A 27,138-nucleotide genomic window follows, 5' to 3' on the forward strand; every position below is an offset into this window, starting at 1 on the left:
CAATAGATGCATAACCTCTAGGTGAAGCTAAACTAGCCGCTTGGTTCAAGTGTTGCGGGGCAATCACACACAAGTGTGTAATGCTGTAATGTTTTTATAATATTATGATTAAGTTTTAACACAAAATGCATTTATTCTATAAATTTCTTAAGCTTTGTAGCTCCTCAATAAAAAAGTTTTCCCACCACTGGTCTAATCGCATAATATCAGGAGATTCGAAATAAAAAACACAGCGTTAATTTTAGGTTTATTTAAATATTCCTATAAAATAATACAAATTTTCAAAATACTATATATGTAATTACAAAATAAAATAACCGATAAGGAATGAATGATTAAATGCAAAATAAATGTTTATACAATTTCCATAGAAAATAATTTGGTCAGCAAATTTAGTACATATAACATGCATACATACATACATACATAAACGGTATACCTAAGGTAATCGAGTTCATCGCGTCCATGTTTATCCTTAATGCGTTACCTAATCAATACTTGTGTGGTGTAAGCGATGTCGTCGAGCAACACTTGCTCAATAAACTATTCAAACATAAACATGTTTTATCATTAACCAACTCTAAGTATATATATATTGGCTGTGAGATTAGACATATTGAAGTGTCTCTAGTGGCATCGTTATAGTTCCTTTACATCGATACAAATAAAATTATTACAAGTATTGCTTATAACTAAAAAACCTAATCTAGGGCTAATGTATAAATAAATTTTGGTATAAAATTTCACAACTTACATATAGCTAAGTGCAAAATTAGAATTTAAGTCTGTTATGAGACTTGAGAATCATTTCTCGGTGTCAGGTGGTTACTCAGGTATCACTATCGTATCATTAAGGAATAGTTTCTACATTTGAATGCAACATGTGTTAGTACATCTACATCAGAATTATAAGAAAGTATCATATATGTTCCTCTATTTCAATCAGGTATTTTATTTTAGCAGATTAGTTACTTTTTAGGTGTATTAGATTTATAATATAATAAAATTTCAGACTTTAGGCGTTTAAGAATAATTTCATGGCAGATTATATAAGTAATATTTATTTTCAAAACACTAACTGTGTTTTGTTTACGATATTTTTTTCATTGTGATTTAAATAACACAGGTTTTAACTTCAACTGAAATTTGGCACAAAATAAAAGAAGAACCAAGCATCTGAGCTGTATACAAATAATTCGACTGAACCAAAAAAAGGAAGTTCGCCACTTTGTGATATTAGGAACTAGGAATACCACTGCCGCTGACAAGTGCCGTGGGTGGTAGTCCCAGTGGTGGTTGCAGCTTGTTACTTCTTCTTGCTCTTGCCGAGGGTGAGCGTGTGGTGCGACTGCGCCGACTGCTGCTTGCGGCGGTTGAACTCGATCGTGTCATCTTCTATCTTCTTGCGAAGTTCCTCGAGACGTTTCTTCTCTTCTGTGTGGTCCTTCTTCAACTTGTCAAACTTCGAATGAAGCTACAAATTTAATATTTTTGTTATTTACTTAGAATTAGAACAAGCAAATGTTCTCCTTTCATAAAAAAATAGTTTCTAGTTTGGTTTCTAGTCCAGTAATAACGAAAAAGACAAGTTATACAATTGCCACTTTGAATGGTTTTAAAACTTGGCTTATTTAAAAAGTTACATTGTTAGTTTGACTGACCTCTTTCTCGGCTTCTTTGAGCTCGGCTTCTTTTTCCTTGACGCGTTGCACGAACATCTGCCGCATCTCGTCCTCCTTCTGCTGCAGCTCTTGAAGGTGAGCGCTGCGCTTCTGCTCGAACGTCTGCTGGAACGACAGCTGCGAACCGAATGATTAAGTCTCATTAATATTTTTAATAACTCCTTTTTCATTTAAAAATAAAATCCTTCAGGATCTTACTTTTCCTAAAATAAACGGCCCTCGATGAGACGTAGATATAGACGAGCTATACGAAAGCTACATTAAATATGCAAATAATGATAGAAAATTCCCAGATGTAATCCGGACTCACGGGCTTGTTGTCGGCGTCCACGTCGGAGAAGCCCATCTGCGCGAGGCGGCGCCGCCGGTACAGCTCGTAGTGCCGCGCGTGCGTCTTCTCGCGCATGTCCTCCATGTTGGTGCGGATCAGCATCTCGCGTAGCTTCACGAAGTCGCAGTGGGATTCGTTTTCCACTGAATGTGTATATTCAAGTTAAAATACATTCGAATTTAAACAGTAATATCGAATGATTTACTTGGTATTAGGGCTCTGTGCCAGCCTGCCTGCCGACAAACAGCAGTACTCAGTATTGTTGTACTCCAATTTGAAAAGCTAGTGCACCAGTGTAACTACAGGCACAAGGGACATTAATATCTCCTAGTTCCCGAGGTTGGTGGTGCAGTGGCGATGAAAGGAATTGTTACTACTTCTTACAGCACTTTTGTTTATGGGCGGTTGTGGCCATTTACAGGTTGTTGGCGCACTGGCGATGCAAGGAATGGTTAATATTTCTTACAGCACTTCAGTCTATGGGCAGTGGTGGCCAATAAACTTCAGAAGACCCATTTGCGCATCCGCCTACCTATTTCATTAAATAAAATCGCGCACGTTCACTCTATGGGATCGACTGAATGTTACGCACCCTGCACGGTGCCCCAGGGGTACTGTCGCGCACGGACGGTCTTGTTGCCGATCTTGACGAAGTCAGTGCTGCCGACGACAGCGAAAGGTATGTGGCTGTTCATGGTGCCGTTGACTTCGGATACGGACTCGTCATCGACGGGAAACTGGTAAATCTCCACGCCGTTTGCTTGCAGCTCTTGCATTATTTTTGACTGAAATTGAAAGAAATTAAATTTCATATTAAATGTAATCTTAAAGTGTATTGCTTTTGCAAGACAATGTGTTGTTTCTAAAAAAATCGTATTGTTTGTAGTTTGGTATATAAATATTATATAAACATGGGTTTGAACTGCTTGTTCTCCGACCCTACAGTTCCCAGCAAATCCAAATTAAATACAGAATTAACAGGACTTGGACTTCTTTGTATTCAAATTCAAAAGTGAAATTTAACATTTTCAGGGGAAAATTAAGTTAGAGAGCCAGGAGCTTTTCTACCTATATGAAGGTAAAGAATACAAAAAATCTTTAAAAGGTTAGGAAAGTTAATATCCTAATCATCTAAATGTCTTGAATTTGACTGTATTTATATTAAAAAAGATAATTAGTTTTGACTGGCTGCTGATTTTAGATTTGCTTGCTTACTTCGTTTTCTTAATTCTACACTAATAAATAGATCCAATATTGCACTGAGAACATTTATTTTTGTGACAAATAAGCTCACCTTGAACTTTTGTAGCTCAGTCTTGGAAATTGTATCAGCCTTAGCAATGATAGGAATTATATTCACTTTGGTGTCCAGCTTCTTCATGCACACCAGATCAATGGACTTTAGTCCATGCCCTGAAAATATTGTCCACAATCATTATAATTAAAAATAAATATGATTCAACCTACAAGGAAATTAACCAAGAGAAATTCAATTGTTTTTTGAAATTAAATGAAATTATTGTTTGAAATGGAAAATTTTATTATTATTACAATTAATATTACTTTCTGAAGCGGATTCTAATGACACTTGTCTTGATTTTCTGAGGTTATTTTATTGTTCATCGATATGGCGAGCGAAGGTCGATTTTTTGGTGCAGTCTAAACAAATTTTTATTTATTAAAAAATTACATTAAGTGTTTTCACTGACAATTCAATGGAAATTGAAAATCTGAAAACAACTAATATTATGTATCTGCTCCTCTGACTGATTTGTATTTTGCATTTACTATCCAATGACAAGGCAAAGGTAAATCAAATATTATTAATAGAGCTTACTGTACCATAGGAAGCGACACTATATATATAGATCACAAGATAAAAATGTAATCAAAATTCATAAACTAACAATGGCTATTTGGTTAATTTATGTGTGGTGGAAGTGAAGGTGAGAGGTATGCCAGCAAAATCTCTCTATAACTCACTAAAAGACCTTAGTCTGATGAGATCTGCAGTAAACTAAATGTTATAACGAATATCGTACCTACAAAAACAATAATTTTCAGTTTTCTCTTTATTAAGGATTTGACAGGGACTTAGGAGCCTTATGACTAAAATAAGTTACTTATTCTAATTATAAAATTGATTATAGATTTGGTTCATTGACCCATCCAGTGGCAAATTAAAGACTTGGCTATCGGTTTCAGTGAACATAATTCAGAAATCTAGTGACAGTTCACGGATGCTTTAAATAAGCTAGTAAGAATTGATTAGAAAATATAACAATGGATAAGATATTTATGGTACGCGCAAATGAACCAAACATGTGTTATCAACAAAGTTGGAACAAAGACATTTCTGTATATTAACAAGATACGATAAGATTGATACAAACGTCTCTATTCCCGGACGACATAGTATTACTTATATAAACCTGTATCAAAATCTTAAAAACAACCACAGCACATGACGTACACAATTATCATTGTCTATGATTGTGGCTCCGTTCACAATACTGATTCTACGAAATTAACGACATTGATTGTTCTTTGTTGTTATTCTCAGCAGATAACTATACTGTTCCCAGAGCTATCGAGTTCGTTATCTCATTTAGACAGCAGTGCGTCAGTAGGTACATCAAGTGCATTATACTTCCAAAGTAAAAGCTAATTAATGTCAGCACGCCGCTATTAATGTCAGCCCATAAAGCTAGCTGGTACATATTACTTTTCACCTATTCACATTTCATGTTATAGAAACAGTTCTTATATGTTTTAATTTAACGAAATATTTTATTTGAATTATATTTAAAAAAGAAATTAAATCGAGACAACTCTTTTTTTACTCTCAGTATTTTGTTTCAATCCAATTAAGCACGCGTGAAAGCGACTTCAACCGCCCCCCGCCCCCGCCGCCCGCCGGCCCTGCGGCGCGCGCGCTCTGAATACTTCGCGAGCGACGCGATCGAATGTCAAGGACGAGCATAAAATATTCTATAACTTGGCCAAATGTCCCATTGAACTAGAAAGTAGCTACTTCACTTACTTTGAATACGTAAAGCGTACCGACGTAAAGGGGTAACACACTTTTGGAATGTTGTCGAAACACTGTTTATGTTTGGAATGTTTCACCGATGTTATCATGTTTAAACAATCGATTCAAACTGTTTGTCATTGCAAGATATACTAGTTAAAATTTCATAACATAGTCAGATTGATTAGAAAAGTGAATAAGTATTCAAATATTATACATAACTAATTGAATTTTACATATATATTCTCACATACTCACCGGTGGGGCAAATGAAGTATAGACACACATGCAGACGGCTGTCGTGGTATGAGGGGAGTGAACGCTTGATCTTGAGTTCCTCTTGCAAGTATGCTTCAAATTGGGCATCAATGTAGTCCACCACAGCTTTAAAACTATCCTCTTTATTCACCTGATCACCGTAGCCAACTGTGTCACAGATTGTGAGCTGAAAACATTGTCATTCTTAGTCAGTCTATATGTGACTTTGGTTTTTAATTTGTAAATTTCAATCTAAAATGTTTCATTTTGTACCAAGATCTGATAAGTTCTTTCAACCTTCAGGGTTCCACATAAAAACCCAATCCCAACTATTCTTAACCTATAAATTAAGGGACAACTATATATTTACCTTTAGTCTAACATTGCTCTCTTGCAGCTCGTATGTATGTGCTTTCAACTTCACAGTTGGTAGGTTGTGGGGGCTTGGCGAAGACTCGAAGTTGGTGTTAAATAGAGAATCCATCAGAGTTGACTTTCCCAACCCAGTTTCACCTATTTTAAAAAGAAGGCATTTGATAATTTGAACAAGATATATTATGTACTCATACAGTGTCAAAACTCTTATACTTATTTCAATCTTATTAGAAAAACTATTTAAACATGATTTTATTTGCAACATAGTATTTGTTAAAAAATACATTATCCCATCCAAAGTTGCATCTTTACTGTAAATAAAAATGTATTTAAAATTAATTATTTATCACTGCCCCATTTAAACGCTATTCTAATCAGGCAGAAAGTTAAACAAACCTTATGATTTACATATTTCATACAATTTGCTAATAGTTCTACTATACTGTTCACTAATTATCTTTATTAATAATCCAACACTATTCAGTCTGGTACATGAATAATATAATTATGTATCCACTTTACCTTTAGTTTGAAAGCTAGACTAGACTGATAACAGCTCCGTCAACATTAAATGTGTCATTTTTTCACAAATACATGATGAATACCATAGATTATTTCAGCTCATAATCAATGATATTGCATCAATTCATCATAAATAATATTTGACATTATATTATTTATTTATTTTTACTACTCAGGTGGAATATTGCAGAATGTTTTTGGGTTGGATAATTTTAAATAATTAAATTAAAATGAGGAAGGAAACATTATGTAACATCATTGTGATCAGGCAAACACTAGTAGCGTATAAGCATATTAAGATAAAATTAAATATGTATGTAAGCTTTGTGTTGACATTAGTGTTGGCAGTTGAGTCGAAGGAGGGTGTCTCAGTAAAAAATGTATCATATTTTTTAATGACATAAGAAGTGTCAGTTAATTTTAATTTGTAATTTAAATATTTATTTAAGACTTGGTTATAAACATATTTTTTTTTATTAATTAGTGCTCATTTAGAGTGGAAAGGACAATTCCAGTTCTCTTTTAAATAAGGAAATAAAGCATGAACATTGCAATTGTCAATTCTCTGTTTTAGGTTTGTATTAGTCAGCCATTAGTATTAGTATTGTAAAACTTATTTGTTATTAACAAAATTAAACTCTGTTTTAGATGAATCAAATTGTATAATGCTTTGAAAAACCCATGACCTTATATGTATATTAGATTTAGCAAACTGCGAAAGATTATAGAAGCTACATCAGCAGAATTATTTAACTTTAAAATAGTCATGGCATGCATTTTAAATTCTCTATATGTCTATGTTCTATAGAAGATCCAGTTGTATGTAAAAATATAACGAAATTATGCATTCAGTAATATGTATATATATTAAATAAATATTTATATAATAAAACTTCATTATTTTTAATTTATTAGAAAACTATCATTTTTTTTTAACTAGATAACTAACAAAATATGTATTTTAAAATAAGTAATTATAACAAGTTGAATGTGGTAGTATATATTTCCATAGGGTATTCTGGGTTTACTTGGTTTTATTTAAGTTATTTTGAATGATATTTTTGAGTATATTAATAAGTAAAGCCATTGAGCCTAATAATCCTCCGTACGAATTTGAGACAAAAAGTTGTTTATAGTTAGCTTATAGCTATTAGCTAGACCTCGTAATTGTCTTTAATCAAATTGTAACGACTTTATTGGTTTATAACAACCTGCAGTGTTGCATTACTGGGTCGCAGGAGATAAGCGATTGTGTGGGCGATTAACTATTTATTCACCACTTACCTATACACAGGATGTTGAAAACGAATCCATTTTGAACACTTTTGTTTACCAGCTGATCTGGCAGGCTGTCGAAGCCGACATGCCCCGACAATTTGAGCGTACGCATCGCAGCCTCGATCTAAATTGAATATTACAAGAACCGTCATTACAAAGAACGTTTGTACTTTTCAATTGATTTGCACCAAAACATGTTTTATGAATGATTTTAACGAATACTGTACAAATTATTTTATTAGAGCCATTTTCAAGTCACCAATTATTGCATTTATAAACAGTAGAAGCTTGCGTAGAACGCCCAAGCGTAACATATAAAGTTATCCAGGCTAATATACACAAATATATATTTTTTTTCATATATATAAAACTAACAATAATAAATGTATACGCTTACGAAAAGCAAGTAAATAATATTCTATCTTTACAAGACTAATTTCAATTCTTACTTTTGTAGGCTCTACGTCAATGGCCGCCATGTTTGCTGGACTGTCTGTGACTAACACAAAGTGAAGTTAGTTTGCGTTTAACCTGATTCTAATTCCTGGTGAAATCACACGAACTTCAAGTATCATTACACACAACATAATAAAGATAATACTCAGATAAAATTATTAAACTAGAGTTTCATATTATAAAAAAATTATCATGTCATAACAATTACTAAAATAAGCAATTTTTGTTTTAAAGCATAATTATTAAGAATATTTAATATTGTACAGTTTTAGAATTTGATGTTTTTAAATATTGGTTGCATTGAGAGCTTATTGCAAGCGTTTAACATTCTCCCTTTTATAACGTAAAATTATCTGGTGTCTGTTTATGACATAAGTGATAAAAATATATTATAACCATTAATTGAGATTTGAAACAAAAACGAATTATTTTATCCAAGCCAAACATATTATTCTAATGTTGCAAAAATAGTGTTATAAGTAGTTAATTGTAGTATACTTTAATCTCACTCAGAATATGATATTAAGACATTTTGTTTTAATTTAATTCAATTTGTACTTTTGATGTACAACAATTTTTTAATTAATATCGATTAGTGAATAAAATGGTTTAATATTTTATTGTTTCTAGCAACATTGACTTAATCCAAAATGGCAGAAAGCGACATTGGTGCGTTATCATGTGAGCCGATGAAATGATGTTTTCTTGAATTTTATCGTCGCGAGTGGATATTAAAATTGTGATTTAGTGAATTGTGACATAACAAACTATGGCGGACCTTAAATCGCCACCGTTTAGTGACATTAAAAGACCTGAGGAAGTCGTCAGAATGACGACCAACGATAGCCTGAAATTTGCAGTTCTTATCGGGCTGATTGAAGTCGGACAGGTAACCAACCGGGAGGTGGTGAATACTGTTCTGCACCTGGTAAGTACTGACAAGTTTCCTATATTAATTTCGCTATAATTGTACGACTAGTAAACCTAGAATCCTATTAGATTCGTCTAAGAAAGGTTACTGCATGTCATCTATTTATTATCATTAAGCCAATATTATTATAAGCTTGGAAGACTCAAGCTAAGGAATTATTATGTCAGTAAGGTTGACCATTCTAAAGAACATGATATCAGCGAAATGTCGCGTCTATTTTCATTGTTTTTATCGATCGCGTTAGGTCGTGAATCGTAGAATCGTACCGAGCTCGCGGCCTCCAGCGGCCGGCAATCGCTGTTTATTTTGATAACTATATTGGAAATTGACGGCGGCGTTCGCATACAAATAATATACGATTATGTAATATTATTAACCAGCAGCGCTAAAGGTAGATTTATAAGGACTAGTTTTGTATTTAAATGTAACTGTTTGCCGCCAATGTTTTGTAAAATCATGTGGATATTATTAAAAATGATAACACATTAGCAATATCAAATATGTAAAATTCTTTAGTAACTCGATTATATACACAATAGAAAAGTTTAAAAGATAAAACGATTCTTAAATAAATTAATTTCAAAGGTATACTACTCCACGAAATCGCTAGTCGCAAATTTGTACTTATACTTTAAAAAAAAGATATAAAATCTTTCCATAGAATGATTACCCATGTTAGGTTCTCATTTATAAATATAAGGAGAAACGTTTTTAAAATAATTTACTATTGCAATTTTATTAAAATTAACTTTTTTCCATCCTTATCGTCTTAATTGATTTTTCATTAGTAACTTTTCTTGTAAATTTAAACCGATAAAACCTATCGTCATTTGCAATCCAATAAGAATTAGTTACGCAATAACAGGCTAATGTACATACCTACTTCTGTCCCGTACAATTTTCTTACGTTTGTATTTTTTATTATTTCTCTCTTTGTGTTATCTTCACAGTACATTACGTATTTAAACAAAGTAATGTACGAATATTTTTCTAGTAGTTTTTATAAGATTGTATTAACGAATCCACAGTTACAAGATTAAGGAATTTTATAAACTTTGTATAATTCGTACAAGTAATTAACCCTAAAAATTCCGATGATAGCGAAGTAAGCGAAGCGGAAATCGAATGTTTTTACGGATTTTTATTATCAACTTCGTACATATAATTCGTTTCAATTTTTATTCCGGTATATATGTCAATCATTATTATGTTTTGCTCAAAACTCTAAATATTTTTTAATTTTTAAAATTCAAATATTTCTTACAACGATTCAAATGTTTCTGTTTATGATGGTGGTGTGGTGGGACGGTGGTGATTACTTACTATCAGGTAGCCCACGGTCGACTTAACTATCAAGAAAAAAGTAAATGTCTAGTATCTTAGTTAGTTACTGAATGTCATGCTTTTTTCTATTTATTAAACCTTTGTATATTTACTTGTTTTTTACAGATATTTTATCAATGACTATGGTGAATTTAAATGTTATCAACGTAAAGAAAAAACACCGTCGCGGGCTATTTATTATTGTTTATAGTGTGGGCTTTTTTACGTAATGAAATTGGTACATATTCTTTATATTAGTTCTTATTCATAGTAATTCATATTATTTATCAATTTATTTCTAGGCTCCGATTCAACGGAACAAATGAGTTTAGAATTATACAATAGAATAAAAATATATATCGTTCTCAACGTTGATGCAAACAAGCATATATCGAGGTAAGAATTTGTGTAGATCTGTCCGGGTGGGTCTCCCACCAGTCATTCTAACACCACGCTTTTCGGTGTTCCGGTTTGTGTGTTGATTGAGCCAGTGATATCAAAGGCACAAGAGTTTTCGGCGCATTCTTAAGTGTAAGAAGTGGTTTATATCTATTCACACGTGCCATCAGGGGGCCCTTTACTCGCCTGTAAGTCTGAAATAAAATGGTAAAGTCACAATACAATAAATAAAGAAATCCGCAATGAACTAACCGAGTTAAGGTTCCGTCGGGTTTACGATCCAGATTAAACATTGTAGCTGTTTTATTGGCAGACACAGTTTGATAAAAAAATACCACTAAGAAAAAATAGTAAATCGTCACAGCATTTTATACAGTCAATTCGTCTGTTTATCTTATTTTCCTACGATTCAGGGTAAAAATAACTGAGACTTATTATCAGTAGTCTAAAATAAAAGATGCTTAAAACACTATAATTTGTGATATACAATAATGAAAAGGTATCGTCTCGTAATAAAGTTTTGTTTGTATATTTGGCTACGTAAGCTGTAAATATAAAAATAAACAATAGGTATCCAATATGGGTCTTCCCATATAAGTACCAATGTCACCACTCGCATACAGCTCGCTACATACAAGCCACTCAACTGTATTTCGTATCCGTCAACTTTTGTATTCAAAATGACATGCATTTAAAAACCGACTTGAAGTTGTGTCCGTCGTATGACTAATGAAACATGTATATCTTATTATTAAATAAAAAAGAATATACGTTCACAAACCATTTCAACTACAAATACCATTAAACGATATGATTAAATACACTTGATCTTCTGGATTATGCAATTTCGGCGACGTATGACGTTAAGACCACGGTAGAAAGAGTAACGACTGATCGTTTTTTTGTGTTTATATTTCAATACAAATACAAATACATAAGCAATACTTAGTAACAAAAACGGTTTGAAGGGTTAGTGAGCCAGTACAACTATCAGTGAAGGGGTGCATTTGCTCGTCCTCCAATGATAATGACATTAACAATGACACGTTGCAGAAGATTAAACATCTGGGCGGTGAGGATGAAATCTGTTTCAGCGATGTAAAGTGCGATCAGAATGTTTTCGGATCGCACTTTATATCGCTCGTTCAACTGTATTGATGAAATGTTAAAAAATTGCAAAGAAAACAAACAATATCTGTATTTATATATTTTGTGTGTGCGAAGAGCGATCGTTTGTCAAAAAAATTAACAAAAAGAAAACACTCCAGTCCTCTCGAAGCGAGAAATTTATGCACCGTTGCTTTTTCAAAGGGTTATCGCCACTGACACAGAATTATCGTCAAGGGCTCTCCGTGATGCTCGGCTAGGGAAATACAGTTTTAAGTGCTTTCGTTTATAAAGTTAGGTAAACTTGACGACGAGTTAATTGATATGTTAATAAATACATATGTATAAGAAATATATTATGTATTAAGTTTGCCCCATCATACACCTGGAAAACTGAAACTGCGACTTGTATGTGAAGATATATCAAATATTCCTATAAAATAAAATCTTTTTTAAAACAATAAAATATGAAGCTCGTGACATATATTTCGTCATCAAAGCTTTTAATGATCTGGTCGTCCACTTACTTGCGACCTTGCTATGTATTGGCAGTATATAGTTCAATCGAATCCAGTGCTTTTAATAGAAATATTACATCTCTTTTTCAGCGTTTCTGTTGAAACACTTGAAAAGAAAATGACAGCCTTTGTTTAAAGCAGGACATAAAAATACATTTTCGTACTAATTTCTGTCTTGCTTGACCGCGACCTTGTATTGCATCGATAACCGGTTTTAACTGGTTCAACAAGCTATTGATCGCTATTGAGGCTACATCACCACTGTTTCCGTGTTGGATTTTTCGTAACATCGAACATATGCGTTTAATTGATCTATTATCTAGCAGAAATCAATATCCAACAATAAATCCAAATGTGCAGTGGGTTAAGTTGTTAAAAAATCAATCAATTAATCTTATTTTTATATATCTCACAATGCTATCATTAGCATGAACTGTTCAGTACTTACTATCCTACTACTATTGAGATCCTTACGAATTGTAAATATAATGGATTTAGCTAATCAAAGCTTACATCATGCAATTCAGTATCTGATATTTTTTTGTCAGTTCCTATAAATCTTTTCCCTCGTCCCAAATGCCGCTTTGGGATCGTCAATTTTTGCATGTGCCGTTTTCGATCATTTCAAGGCATGCTTGTAGATTATGCACATATGGTCAATTTCGGACGTGTGGCATGTTCGCTTCTTTTAAACCTCTTTTGATTGTCCATGAATTAACAGCGACGCCTCTAACTCCTCTCAGCTCATCTGTATCAGTTACTCATCGACGCTTGTAGCAATGTTGACATTGCAGGGACTTAGACACAATAAAGAGATCATCTTTATCGGAGGTCACATGCGCTGGCTGTTATTTGATTTCTGACTCAAGGCAGCACTCTATAAAACACGCCTCTATAAAACATCTCTCTCATTTCTTTTGAGACTGACTTAACCTTAGTCGACGAGCAACTTCCCGTTGTCTCAAAATGAACAACGATTGCAACAGGGCTTAAGACAACGGGAGTGACTTGAACGGGTTCTTTTGGTGTAGTTTTGAGTAGAAATAGGTTCAACATGCGAAGATATGTTCCTGTCAGTTTCGGGCAAGCGTTACATAAGTAATGTTAATAATACTTAAGGCTTATCACATTTCGTAATAAAAGGCATAAGAGGCAAACCATTGACGAATGACTTTAGTTTAATTACAAGTGAGTTAGTTGAATATGTGCATTGTTATAAATTTAGGACCAATTCAAATATTTATTTTAGCTAGTTAAGTAATATAATAAACTTCGATTATCTCTTCAACACTATAACTCCTATTCCTAGGCAATTTTTTCATTCAGCAGCTTATAAAAATCACTTAAACTATTAATTATAGAACTTAAACTATTAAGTTTAGAAAGCAATTATTGATTAATTTAAATCATTTGTTAGATATTTGTTTCATTAGAATGATTAGGTGTTAAAGACAACAACACGCAAAAAAATATTTTTTATAATATCAAATAATGCATTTCCATTAAGAATTGTTTTCGCCACTTGATAGAACATCTTTTAGTTATTTTACTTAAGTGGGTACAGTCAGTTTTCCCCAACAATGCTGTTAACCATAAAACGAGCATAAAGTGTGGTCTAGGTAATGTTTTAATTCGACTAGTTTTCATACTATTCTATTTTCCCAACCAGTAATGATAATAGTCAAGTTTTTTATATTTCAAATTTCACATAACTATTCATTGAATTGAAGCAAATGCAAAAAGTGGAAATAAGTTGAAATAATCTGCATTCAGATGTTCGTCAATCTTCATATAAATAGCCGCTCGTCGATGAGAAGAATTTAAGATTAATATTTTAACTTGTCAGACATGTTATGATTCGCAAAAAGCTGAAATATATACGGCATGACTTGTGTAGAAAACAAATCATTAAATTCTATGATCGTGCGGTTAATGTTTTGTGTTATTTCTATTTGCGTTAAGGTACTTTGATAAACTCGTATGTACGTAGTCTAACAAAATTGTTATAGTATTATCATATTTACCTAGTGGCATATTTTATTTAATATTATAGCAAGTCTTTTGCGTTGAAGGCATAATATTAAAATGTCAGGATCCTAATTATATAGAATCATGTATATAAAGAAGAAAAAAGTACAAAAAATGCAATCAGACTTAGAAATAAGTTCTATTTATTAGTAATACACGAAAGTGGAAATCGCATGCTCGTTGTAAAATATTGTGAGTAGGTAAATAAGGAAGTTAACCTTTTAAAATGTCTGATAGTTTTACTTTACGATGTATACTTAGAAAAAGCATCCTGCGGGGAGTCGCTTGCTGAGCGTAATTGTTGAAAGAAAATCTGAATAGCGAGAGAATAAATTATGAGCTGGGCTGCATACGTCTAGCTCATGCACGCTAATCTCGGTTGAGTAAAATTTTCAGGACAGAAACATTTCACTTAGCTTACTCAGAGTAAAACGTTTGTATTTATACAGAGGTATGCAGGAGATGGGTTTGCTTTGACTTTTTATTTTTAGTAATGAATCTCAATAATTAATTTCGATTTAAATATAAGTGAAGTGGTGCTACATTAATAAAAAGATCATTTTAAAACTGCTCTAGCTGCTAAATTATTAATTTTCTAATATATCAACATTATCACTATTTAATGCGAAATTCAATAAGATACCATCTTAGTAAAGTTAGTTTAACAATCCATTACCTCGTGCTCGTGCGCTAAAGATAAAAACTATTTAGTACAGAGAAGCAACCAGTAAAATGAAAAAATAAAGAAATACCGACTTGAACGAGTTCGATATTGCAGTTGCGTAACTGGCAGCACAGCGCTTGAGCCAACATTCTCGACCGCCTCGAGATGGACGTATCGAAATTGGGTTCTTAAATATGAATATTGAAGTGCAGAAAATATCACTCAAAAATTCGAATCAAATTTTCTTAACTACAATATTTGAAAGAATGTTTCACAAGCTTCACGTCATTCAACATCTTCGTAATTGTTTGTGTCACTTCTTACAGACAATGGCTTTACAATACCTATTTTGAAACATTTAGTCGAAGAGCACCGTTCGGTGGAAATATATTCTACGAAGTTTACATGAGATTGATTCTACGAAGCCGCTTTGTAAAATTGTCGAACTGCTCGGAAACTGAGAGAAATATTGACGTTGTCCCAAAAAACGAACCGATAGATAAATTGAATCTTAGAGTTTTGCAGACAAGCCTTGAATACGTAATACTGACTTTTCTGATTCTGAAATGTGAGAAGAATATACCGATATTCGTTTCTTGAGCTGGAAGTCGATATGTTGCTGATATTTTGTCTTTATCATTGTGAATAGTTGGAGGTAATTCTATGATGTGAATGAAATTTATTTGTAAAATAAATCGAAATATATTAAACATATTAATTATTAAACATTGTGAAAACGTATTAGACAGACAGAGGGTTACTTTCGCATTTAATATTAGTACAAATGGTCAATGTTTTTTAGCTAACCATGATTTTAAACTATTATCTCAAGCGTGGCTTACTTCTCTTCATATATATATATATACATAATGTGTAATATGTGTAAATATTTATTAACAAACTAAATTAGGAAAACTTTTCCAACATATATTGTAAATATAATTTATTTTGAAAACTTGCAGTTTTAAATACTTTTTCACTAATGGTTTTTCAGTCGAAATTTAAAAGTGAAAAACAAATTTGAAAGTGCAAAAATGAATATTTTTCGAATTTTTTAGATAAATTCATTTTTCTTTTGTTATTTAGAAAAAATTGTCTCATTGCGAATCATTGAAAAAATTAATTTTTTTTTTGTAATATTGAACATTTTCATATACTTTCTCTTGTTCTTTATAAATCTTTTTTAATGAGAGGATCGAATTGAAAATTTGTATTTCTGTTATAAAATAAATCGGGGAATGTCATTAATATTCATATTTTATTTCATAATAAGCATTATTAACAATGAAATAAGCCCACACAAGGTAGGAAGCCATTATTGTTTGTTGAATTAAATAGTTAAATTGTTCTGTGAAAAGGAAATTGAAGTTCCTGCTCAATCAGTTCAAACGTACCCAGTAAGTACATACCAGTATATAGCTTGTATAGAACCGTGCATTTCATTTGTCCTTGGGCAGAATCGGCTAGAACCTGGAGAGGCTGAAGAGTATCTTCATGTATGTCGGATACATGTCACATATACATCGGATGCATTTTGCATTTCCAAATTAGGATTCTTAGCCTATTTTTTAGTTTTATTACAATAGGCTTTTTTATTAATCTGCCTTGCTGTTAAATGTATTTTTTTACCCGAAGTTTAACTTTTTTCAAGGCTTATTGCTGAAATCAGATCAAAACATAGCAATATAAATCTACTGTGCTCAAATCGGTTAAAATACTATATAATATTTTAAATTTATGGAAAAAGAATTGCTAACAATATTGTTTAAGTCGCAACAATTGAAATAAAATACGGTAGGGTCATCGAACAGTGAAAGGTCAAGTCTAGGCTAAATAAATGGAAACGGTAGCGAATAAATTGTAGTGAAATCAAACGAACCAAGCGTAACGTATTTCGGTTCTGTTGGCTGTTGGGGGCTTGTTCCGTGTGTTTTAATTAATTATTTCATATTCATTTGCATATGATTAAAGCAACATTAACATAATTCTCATGTAAAAAAAACTTAATATAATAATAAAATCTAATATAAAGGTTTATACAAAATAATAATCGGCCATTTAAACTACTCTTTGTACTTTCTGTATTGTATGATAAATAAATATGGTAAAGAAAAAGAGCTTCTTGTGTGTTGAATGTAACAAAAATATAAGGAATAGTAAATAAATAATATATAGTAGCAGTTTTTTAATATACGTAGGCTTAGGAATCTTAAACTGGTTGTTTTTAAAATTAAATGTTAATGGTATTTTGTTGGTTAATGCGCGAAAGTTGGAGCCTGAAAGCAGTGATAATGAAAATTGGGCATCGAGCCAAAACCGAGCTGAAGTCATTGCACTGTGTCCAACTCATTAGTTGCAGGTGAATGAGAATATTTGGGTTATGACCTAGATATTGCCTGAGTTATTACATTATCTTTACCTTTTTATTTATTGATGGCTTATCAATAGTCATCAGTGAACACGGCGCCCGCGCCCTGCCTCTATGGATCTCCCAGAAGTCACTGTTATTGGGATTTCAATTTTTCATTACATTCAATAAGTAAGTATCGTATGCGTATCGTACGCGCCCGACCCAAGCACCATTACAAGCCCAACTATTGCCCAGGAGGAGGGCAACACTCGTCTATTGAAAGTTATCTCTATTCTTCCATAACAGGCTGGCGGTGCGGTGCTCCTCCAGACCAGTCGATGGGGCGCACGTAGACCCCACTCGCACGCAGCCTGACAGCTTAAATATACTTCATAGTCGGGTGTGTTTGGCCCTGTACCAATCTCGGTATGGCGTCGCCTTCCAGACTACGACAGGTCCGCCACTTAAAGGAAATCAAGCCATCTAAGCATACTCCTATACTCTCTGCCAATCAAAGTAGTATAACACCGAGACGAAACCAAATTTTAATAAGCATGTGTTGTGATATTACATTTATAAACCATTTTAATTATTTATTATTGCAATTCCGTCCAAATCGTATTATGTAAAAATTAAAAATGTATGCCAACGAAAAAGTGTGTGTGAAATTTATCTTCATACAATCCAATGCAAAGAATATAATCAAATACAAGTACAAAAGAGCTCTATAAATCAAAGGAATCACGCTCTAAAAGTGTTCACATTGAAATTTCGATGCTTAACCTTGTATTCGGGCTGTGGTATCATAACCTAGTTCCTACCAGAGAGTGCTCTTCCGGCGCATTCATTTACAAAATCCGATATCAAAGTGGCGGCGCGTGCAGCCGGCAGACGTGAGGTGCAAGCAACGAGAGACTACTTCCAGCAATACAAATAAAATAGAAATTCATGCATAAAATATATAATCCTTTAAAATTTTGGTCGCTTAACCAATTTCATGAGGTTTATTACGAATACCCGTGAGAGAAACGAATCTGACTTACTATGATGATAATAAATAAATCAAAACGGGCTTCAACAAGCCCATTTGAATCGTCACTTCATAAATGAGTCACGCCAGTTCTAGGTAAAGCTAATAAGGTTTTAATGTTTATTTCAAGATTTTTAAAATCGGATCAGTATTTGATCTCTGTAAAAATCGCTTTAAATTGTAGTCGGGGTAAATTGTAGATTAATAACCAAGCGTGGCAGCGACTTTAACAGCAGCGCTATTGAAGCTTTGGAGCTTCATCAAAGCGGCTCGGCGTCGGGTCGATACGACGCCGCTAAGGCTCATTACGTGCAGCGACGGCATTCATTATTATCATTAGCGCTACTTTTCACAGTTCCCGAAATAATTAAATTACGTAATATAAGATGTGTGTTTTTACTTCGGCTGGGTAGACACGACTTGAGAAATAGGAATGAAAAATCTATATTAATCATCTTATATTCTAAAAAGCTTTCTAATGCTTGTGAAAGGTCTACCTTTATTGTCGAACACTTTTTCGCTTTTCAGAACTAAGTAGATGAAGATTATAGAAGAAGATTATTTTTAATTTTACATCATGAAATTATAACTTATTTAGTATTCCTTTTAAATGAGTATTAACTCATTTAAATATAAAGAATACTTAGCGCTATTTAAGCTTAATTATTAGTTAGTAAGTTAAATGCCTTAATTTATTTGAATTCTATTAACGAAGTCAAAACGCCTGAAAGTTCATAATACGAAGTAATTGTTTAATTAGAAAAGCTAAGTAATTTATCATTATAAGATATTCTAAAACAAAACGATAGAATTATTTAAGCTAGTAACTAACAGATTTTAATTAAGTTCAAACTTAAACTGACTAAACGTTATATATTTATGTACTGAAATGTAATACACGTTTGATCTTTTGTATTTACTTGTAAACAATGTATAGGGACTAGGGAGCAATATCTACATTAATATTATAAACACATAGAGCGAATTTTGTGATTCTGCGGCTGTACAGACAGTTAACTCCGGAACCGCAGCACCTTACCGCAGGTACTTTGTTCCAGATGATCATTGGCTACACAGCCATTGTACATATGCATACTCTAATTTAAACATACATTTTTGATAGAGATTTTTCTTGTATATCATAATTATTTTCTTTATCTTTCGTCACGTTTCAGATAAACATAATTTCGTTCGAGATAAACATAATTCAAATATTGATTTAATGAAAATCTTGAACTAAATAATAACACATTAGAATAAGTTCCAGATTAGACACACCTAAGATAGTCGATACATAAACATATAGTATATATAACATTACAGACCTAGACCACCATTAATAGACCACCTATTGGTAAGTAGCCACCATCGCCCATTCTATAGACATGGGTGCCGTAAGAAATATTAAGCATATGTTAGAGACTAGCCCTAGCCTCCAATACGGTGCTACGTCATAGGATATCATAATTAATTATATCATTAATAACATCACATATCATAAATATATACAATTATTATTGTAATTAATTGATCAATAATTTGTACAACTTTAGTTAATATTATTTTATATGGAATAACATTTAATACTGGCATGTAACACTATTTCTTATTTTAAAATTGATTGAGCTGTCATAAGGAAAACAATTGGAGGATTGTGAGGGATTGTAAAGAAATATAGAGAGATTGGAGCATCATTGTAAAACATAATTTTATTTTGCCATCCCGAACTACTGAAATTACACATACAACGCATATTAATAACTAAAATATGATGTCCTTTGTGTCTATAGTTTCAATGGCTCACTCAAGTTACAATCACCCTTCAAACCGGAACACAACAAAACTGAGTAATTGCTGTTTGGCGCTAGAATATACCATGACCTACCTAGACGGGTCTGCACAGCCCTACCACCAAGTATCTTTATCTATTATCAACTGATGTTCCCTTTCTAGAGACGCAAAAAATAGTAAGGTTTTAATTGAATATTAAGCTAGACATAACATAACTACTTTGGAGTTACCTCAAAGGTGTGGATGTAACCAGGTCTGATTACAAAATCAATAGCTGCAGACGGTTATTAGCTATATTATAAACGTCTGAAACAACTTTGGATTTAACACCACACTGGACGTCCATACTTTCGTGGGCATTTTCCTTCTCACTTTTTAGTACATATAATATTTGCTGTTGAAGATAAATAATGACTTAGGTGCTTATTTTCTTACAATGGACCGACTGTATAAAGAAAAAATTCTTAAAACTGCATTTGAATGACAATTTGACACACTCATAACTTTGCTTTGTTTTAATCAAAAGCGAAAATAATTATACTCGGTTTATATAAATTGTGAAACAACATTTGGAAGTCGCTCCAACTGTTAAAAATTACTCATGTGATAAGTTTGGCTTGTTAATTTCGGTTTTATTCAAAAACAATAAAATCTATTAATATGCAATTATCATTTATAATTTAGTTTCAAGATATATACGCTATAAAGTAGTTTAATATGTTGCTATATTTTTTTTGAACATCATTTTACCCGTACGAAGTCGGTACTAGCATTTAACGTAGTATTACAGGAACTAATTATAGATAACCAAGTGACTCCGCAATATATCTGTGCGTACTAACAACGGCTAGCGCGGACACTAATCAGACGTGTGAACACGAGTGAGAGCTTTTCAGAGTGACTTAATTTCGGTATTACGGATGGCAATGTGTGCTGTTATTAACTGTGTTGTGAAATCATTAGGAATGGTCATTTTTACTTGATCAGCGTTAGTGCGTTTGAGCTGGTTTTATTTTGCAGGGTTAAATAGAATATTATATTTTATAATTACATATTTTATCGACCTTTACAAAAACAGGCAAACGTTAGTAGTGTAATAAATTACTTTCAATGTGACCGCGGCATGAATTATAACGGATAGGTACTGTAATATATTCAAATCCAATTCGGTAGCAATTGACGATTTAGAGGTAGCCGGGTGCGGAAAGCGATTCAAATTCTAATGATTTAGACCTGCAAAGGAAGCGATCGAAATATTTTGATTTTTATTGAGAACTGCCACTAACAAAATAAATATTTTCAAGTCTTTTAGATCAAGCCGCCTTTAACTTGAAATAAATATTTAGAAAAATAGCATTATTAGTTGTTAACACTCGAGCTCTCAAATAATACCTACGAAGTAAGCATCTTCGTTACATATTGATTTTTTTAAAACATTAAATACAATGTTTTAATTACACATTCACGTTATATCTCCGTTTTCATCTCTTTCACACAACTAATGCTAGTAGAAATCAAAACATCTCACATCTAATGTCATTTATAACAGTGTTGCGGGTTGCCGTAATCTCGGCGTAATAAATCTATTAAGACTTCCGTCGTTAACAGTGTTCATCTCCGCAACTATGCAATGTTTATAATAACCGAGTTAATAAATTGGCTCGAGTGTTTTATTATTATGAACAGTGAAATCGTTCTTGCGACTTATAACGATACCAATAAATGCTGTCGCTGACTTTTCTGTAAACATTTTTAAAATGTTCACACATTTTTTGTATAACTTAGTTAGCGATCGCTAGAACGCATCATAGCTTTCAGGTCGATGGTGTTTTCGGCGAACACGTTATATATCAATTTATATCTCATATCGACATGCATGTACATATAACCATATTCATTCTCCGTTCACCGTTCACGTTTAATGTGCTACATTGAATTCGCAGGGACGAAATCATTCTGTTGATGTTATACGTTAATTCTATACTTTTGGAAATGTTGTAGAATGAATGTTTATGAAACTACGCTGTACAAGTATATCACCCTTAGCTATTCTAATTCCCAGTTTGCTAGCGCTGGTCATAGTTGATTGATGTGGTGAAGGGCGCGGCCGTGGCGACCCTGATAGGGATAATTGGTTTGTTTCACGGAGGACTGAATCCAGGTGGTTCGGCTTACGATCAGCTTAGGCTGGGTAAAAGTTAATTGGAGTGATACTTTAGCAACTGTATTACTAAATACTTGAGTATGACAGTGAAAATAAAATTATTGAAATGTGTTTAGCCCTAAACTATGTTAATCGTCAAGACTCTGATTATACGAGTATAATATAAAAACCCTTTTGTCTCTTATTCGAATATGTACTATTCTATACATTTTAATAAACACTTTACTTAAGTCTTAAACATAATTCGTGCCATAAGACGGATTTGTTACGTTTTATTCCCAGGACAATATAAAGAGTGTTTCAAGTGTGTATAAGTTTCATGTATAGAAGTGGTATACACTAGAAGTGGCTAATTCAATTAAATCAAAAGAAAGGGTAAGCGAATGTTTATTAGATTAAGTGTTAAGTTGGCGGCGACGTCTGCCTCTACACGTTGGGTTATTTTAAACTGTATATTTACCTGCCTCGTGAGTGGCTCGTCTGTGGTAACAGAGAGTGAACCAATGTTTACCCACTGACTTGTGCAATATAATTTGGTTGGTTGGTCACATATGGTTAAATTATGCGCTCAGCAGCCGCGGTTAAAATTGTCCTTATTTTGAACAAAAGGGTTGACCAAAGTATCAAAAGATTCTGTAGCTTTTACCCTTTTTGTTAGACGAATATAACTATTTACTTATAGCGAATTTTGTTATGCCATATTTTGTCGTTATTATATCATGCAAAGAAAAGCGACGTAAAAAGTATTCGTGTAAATGAATATATAAGAGAGCGCCTTTTTTTAAATGAAATTTAGATTGCATTCAAGCGCAACGTGTTTGTCAGAGTTATACAAACAAATGTCAATATTACATTACAGGCGTATCTATCTATGTATATGCGTTAAGAGTAAAGGCAACCCTTAGACATCGTAAATCCAATAAGCAGTAAATGATGTGAGTGCATACCTCGCGATCGATACCGCGGAGCTCGTTTGCACGACCGAACGCACTCGTACCTACTGGACGGGTAGGTGTATCGCTTAATATCTTATTTGTTTGAACTTGTCGTAATTTCGAAGCAAATAGGGCATTCATCTTGCAACATCGATATGCTCTTTGCGCAAGAGTAGGGTGCGGTTGTTCCGGCAGCGTAGAATAAAGACACCCCTTCTCAACCTGTGGGTGTACGAACCCACGGGTTGAAGGATTCTTTTGTTAAGGGCATCCATCAATCTTTACGGTGGCGGTGAACCAATCCAACCAGCACGCGCATTCCCAAGAAGGGTTCGCATCAAGCATCCTTCTGTCGTACAGTGCGCCGACCTCAGATCAACGTGATAAGAGCAAGTGAATGATGCTGATTCACATAAGTCATTTCGAAATTATCACGTTTATTATTTTATAAAATAAACGAAAAATATAATCGTTATTATATAAACTAGTTGATTTAATTTCTGCCTTTGAACAAAAACGTGTAGCAAATATACGTACCGGTTAGCCGTTACAGCTAATGTACAGTTTGTATAGCCCACTAAAGACGCATTTGGTATCGATTATGTGTAACAGGTCAGAAGTACTTATTGTGGACAAAGTTAAACACGCCGCACCTGTCGCCCCCATTCGTGAGTCGCGGCGACACCCTTGGGACCGAGTGTAGATGTATGTCAGATACATTGTAAAATATATTATGTAACAATATACTCGTTTTTATTACTTTCTAATTCGATAAGTACTTGATTTCATAGCAAATATGTGAGATTTCTGTGGTACTTTTGTGCGTAGATATTTTTTATTTATGGGATTTACAAATAATGACCAAGTGGGGAGGTAATAACTAGTGTTTGCGTATACGCTAGCAATTTGAAAAAAAATGTTTCAAATTGCTAGCGTATACGCAAACACTATAATGTACAGCAAACATTATCTATATTTCATAGACAGATAAAATGAATATTTTTCGGTTTAGATAGACTATAGAAATCAATTCTATTTTATTCGTGTAAACTTTGCAACAAACATTTTTTAATCGTCAATATTGAAACTCTATCACCGTTTCGAAAAGCCAGCCGGGAGTAAACTGCAAGAAACTCGCATAGTTGCTCTTTTCAAATAAACCAGATTTACAATGAGGTTAATATTCACAATTATTGTTCTTAATCCGTTTGCGTTGGAATACGAGCCTGTATCCAAGCATCTTTATCCAAAGAGTATTCTAGTAATGAGTAATAAGAATTTTTGATTAATTTTGTCTAAACTAGATTTTTAAGTCTCTTAAATGGGTAGATTAATCGGTATCTTATTATTGTTCAAAAACGTTCCCTGTACCGTACGTAAGTTGAAATCAGGGGTTACAAGTTTGTTTTTTATTTCTAGTATTGTTAATATAATATATGTATATGATTTATACACTTACATTCTTGTTTATGTATTCTTCGGTATAAACGGTACATTATCATTATAATTTATACAACGGTATATTTTGTCACTACAGCTGTTTCATTAAATTTTTCACGTTATCACGTCCTAGAACTAAAATTATAAATAGTTCGGAGAGCTCATTTTGCAAAATAAATACAATTTCAATATATTCGGCATTACTCCATACCAACATACCATATGACTTAAGACTATGAAAATTACTAAACTAGCCTAGCAGTAATAAGTGTAATACTTATCTAAAAAATTAACACAACATTTATGTTTTATGAAAAAAATTGCCTATTAATAATATTTTAGAAGATTCAAGCCAGTGTATGTAAAAGTATGTCGAGTATCAGCACCTAATTGATTTTCATCGAACTGTTAGATAACTCATACTTACTCGTGTGCTGTTGTAGTTTCAGTCAAATAAATCATTTTATTATTTTAACCTATATTTTTTAAATCCGTGTAAAGGAATAAGCGAGTGCTACACCCACGTATCGTGTGTTTTCTATAGCTGAAACGTAGAAATTTTCGCAATCCTCGTTACTTTCGAATGACAAGTAACAAACTTTTAATGATGTATCTTTTTTGTAGACAGGTGAAATTCTTGTTATTACTTCTTTTGTAGCTTCGCATTCAATATTACTGCTGTAATTAATGGTGCTTTATTTAAATATTTTGCTTAAATGTCTTTAGAAGATAAATACGTTGCAAACTTGATACCAAACATTTTATTTATAAAATGTTTAAAAAATTAAATAGTGATCTTACTCAGTGCACCTAGAGCGAGTGCTCTCATACCGTGTTAATAAAATTGGTAAGAGTAATGCCCGGGGCGTCGCAAAGGCAGGAGTTTCCACAATAATATAAATCCTAGAGACGGCAGAAAGTTTCATATCTCTCGCAGACGTACGTTCCGATAGCTGAGGGCGATTTGTGACCGTCATCGCCTCCGTGCCAGTACGGATAACTTTCGTTGCAAAATATTTTTATTTGAAATAACATCTTGGTTTGAACATCTGTTTCTGTTTACACACTCGACTAAGTTATCAGGGATTGTAGAACATAAAGACAAAAAAATACAAATACATTTCCCAAATCTTCTCAAAAACATTTTACCGATTTACTGACTGACTGATAGTCTTTATTAAAGGGTTTTATAAGTTTTACTAAACGGATTGAAATAAAAGTAAGTTGTGTTTGGAAATTTATCCCGAGTTTTTGATTAAGTTAAATAAGGGATGAAAGTTGGCATGAAAGTTCGTATATTTTGTAGTTAGAGGAGGAAGTTTATTGGTCTTTTTAGAATAAATACTAAATTACGCGAAACTTATCGCCGAGACAAAAATATACAACGTGCTGGTTCTCCAAAAACTAACTTTTAGTAAGAACGGGTCGCTCCTAAGGGACGCTGTATGGAAACATCGCAATGTTACCGATAAATACGGTAGTACATTAATATAATGTTTATGTGTATTTCATCGGTTCTTCGTTGGCAAACTTGTTACACGTGTTATTCACTTCTGTTTTTCGAACTTTACGTGTTCGTTTTGTGATCATGTTTTACAGGTTACATTGTCATCGATTGTTATATTAGTCTGTATTTCGAGCCGAAATTAATGTAGTAAATTATTGATCTCGGAATAGTCAAAAACAATAGAAACACTGGCAGGTATGCCAATATCGGATTTGAGACAAAGTCGCTTAAATCTGAAGAGGCACAATTCTTCGAAAATTACTTTTATTATACATAAGACTTGTGTATAAAATGTATTTGTTGCAACATACATTTAAATAAAACATACCACAGATCGATCGAATTATCGGCGAACAAGTCCTTGCCGACCTACTTGATCCTTTGGCTTTGCGCAGAGAAGTTGGATCACTCTGCATCTTCTACCGCATTTCATGGGAATTGAAAAGGAATTGCTTGGATCAATCCCGGCTGCTGAATGTCGCCTACGGATATCGCGTAAAAATTCCAAATTTTACCCGCACCACCTAGATGTCTGAAAATCCACAACAGCGCGATATCTAAGGCATTTTCTGCCTTGCATAATCACACACCGCACACGTCTGCCACTTTTGGGAACCAGCTTTTACCGGCGGTTTTGCTTGAACCGATACGACTTGAGAACCTTCGAGAAAAGAGCGTACATATTTCTTAAAGGCGGGCAACGCACCTGCAAGCCCCCCGGTGCTGCAGGGCATGGGCGGTGGTAGTAGTCACTCTCCATCAGGTTTGCCATTAGAGCATAAAAAAAAACATTATGTCGAGCCTTTCTTTTATCCAGTTTTAGATAATTTTATATATTTAGTTGTTTGTATAAACTTTGGTCGTATATAATGAATTCAGAACCGCAGCGTCCGCTAAGCTGTAGCACAGAGCGGCGTGTAATTCCCTACGTCAAACTGGTGGCATGAATATATTATGTAAACGAATGAATGAATAAAATTAACAAACGCTACGCTAATCTCGTATACCTACTGAATAT

At 33.3% G+C, this 27,138-nt stretch overlaps 2 protein-coding genes across 2 annotated transcripts in view; one reads left to right on the forward strand and one right to left on the reverse strand.

The window, feature by feature from the left end:
- Nucleotides 1–235: 235 nt before the first annotated feature.
- LOC113402271 (septin-2) lies at nucleotides 236–8,053 on the reverse strand. Its single transcript, XM_026642467.2, has 9 exons — nucleotides 7,927–8,053; nucleotides 7,484–7,601; nucleotides 5,673–5,815; nucleotides 5,303–5,489; nucleotides 3,308–3,426; nucleotides 2,606–2,798; nucleotides 1,993–2,156; nucleotides 1,662–1,799; nucleotides 236–1,474 (listed from the first exon to the last, which is right to left on the reverse strand). The coding sequence occupies exons 1-9, from the start codon at nucleotides 7,954–7,956 to the stop codon at nucleotides 1,307–1,309; spliced, it is 1,260 nt and encodes a 419-aa protein (XP_026498252.1). The 5' UTR covers nucleotides 7,957–8,053; the 3' UTR covers nucleotides 236–1,306.
- Nucleotides 8,054–8,578: 525 nt separating this feature from the next.
- The window catches only part of Rg (rugose), a 419,297-nt gene continuing 400,737 nt past the window's right edge, over nucleotides 8,579–27,138 (forward strand). Inside the window, exon 1 of the mRNA XM_064218536.1 lies at nucleotides 8,579–8,861. Within this exon, the coding sequence (XP_064074606.1) occupies nucleotides 8,703–8,861 (159 nt within the window). The 5' untranslated portion in view covers nucleotides 8,579–8,702. The remainder of the gene's footprint in view (nucleotides 8,862–27,138) is intronic.

The sequence above is a fragment of the Vanessa tameamea genome, chromosome 22 (genome assembly GCF_037043105.1).
Source record: "Vanessa tameamea isolate UH-Manoa-2023 chromosome 22, ilVanTame1 primary haplotype, whole genome shotgun sequence".
Taxonomy (NCBI): domain Eukaryota; kingdom Metazoa; phylum Arthropoda; class Insecta; order Lepidoptera; family Nymphalidae; genus Vanessa; species Vanessa tameamea.

Bases quoted from the DNA above. Each gene is read 5' to 3' on its own strand.
- LOC113402271 (XM_026642467.2), bottom strand. From the start codon at position 7,956: ATGGCGGCCATTGACGTAGAGCCTACAAAA. The intron at 7,602-7,926 runs GTAAGAATTGAA...TATTCAATTTAG, and splicing joins TTGACGTAGAGCCTACAAAA to ATCGAGGCTGCGATGCGTAC. The intron at 5,490-5,672 runs GTAAATATATAG...CAATGTTTTCAG, and splicing joins AGAGCAATGTTAGACTAAAG to CTCACAATCTGTGACACAGT.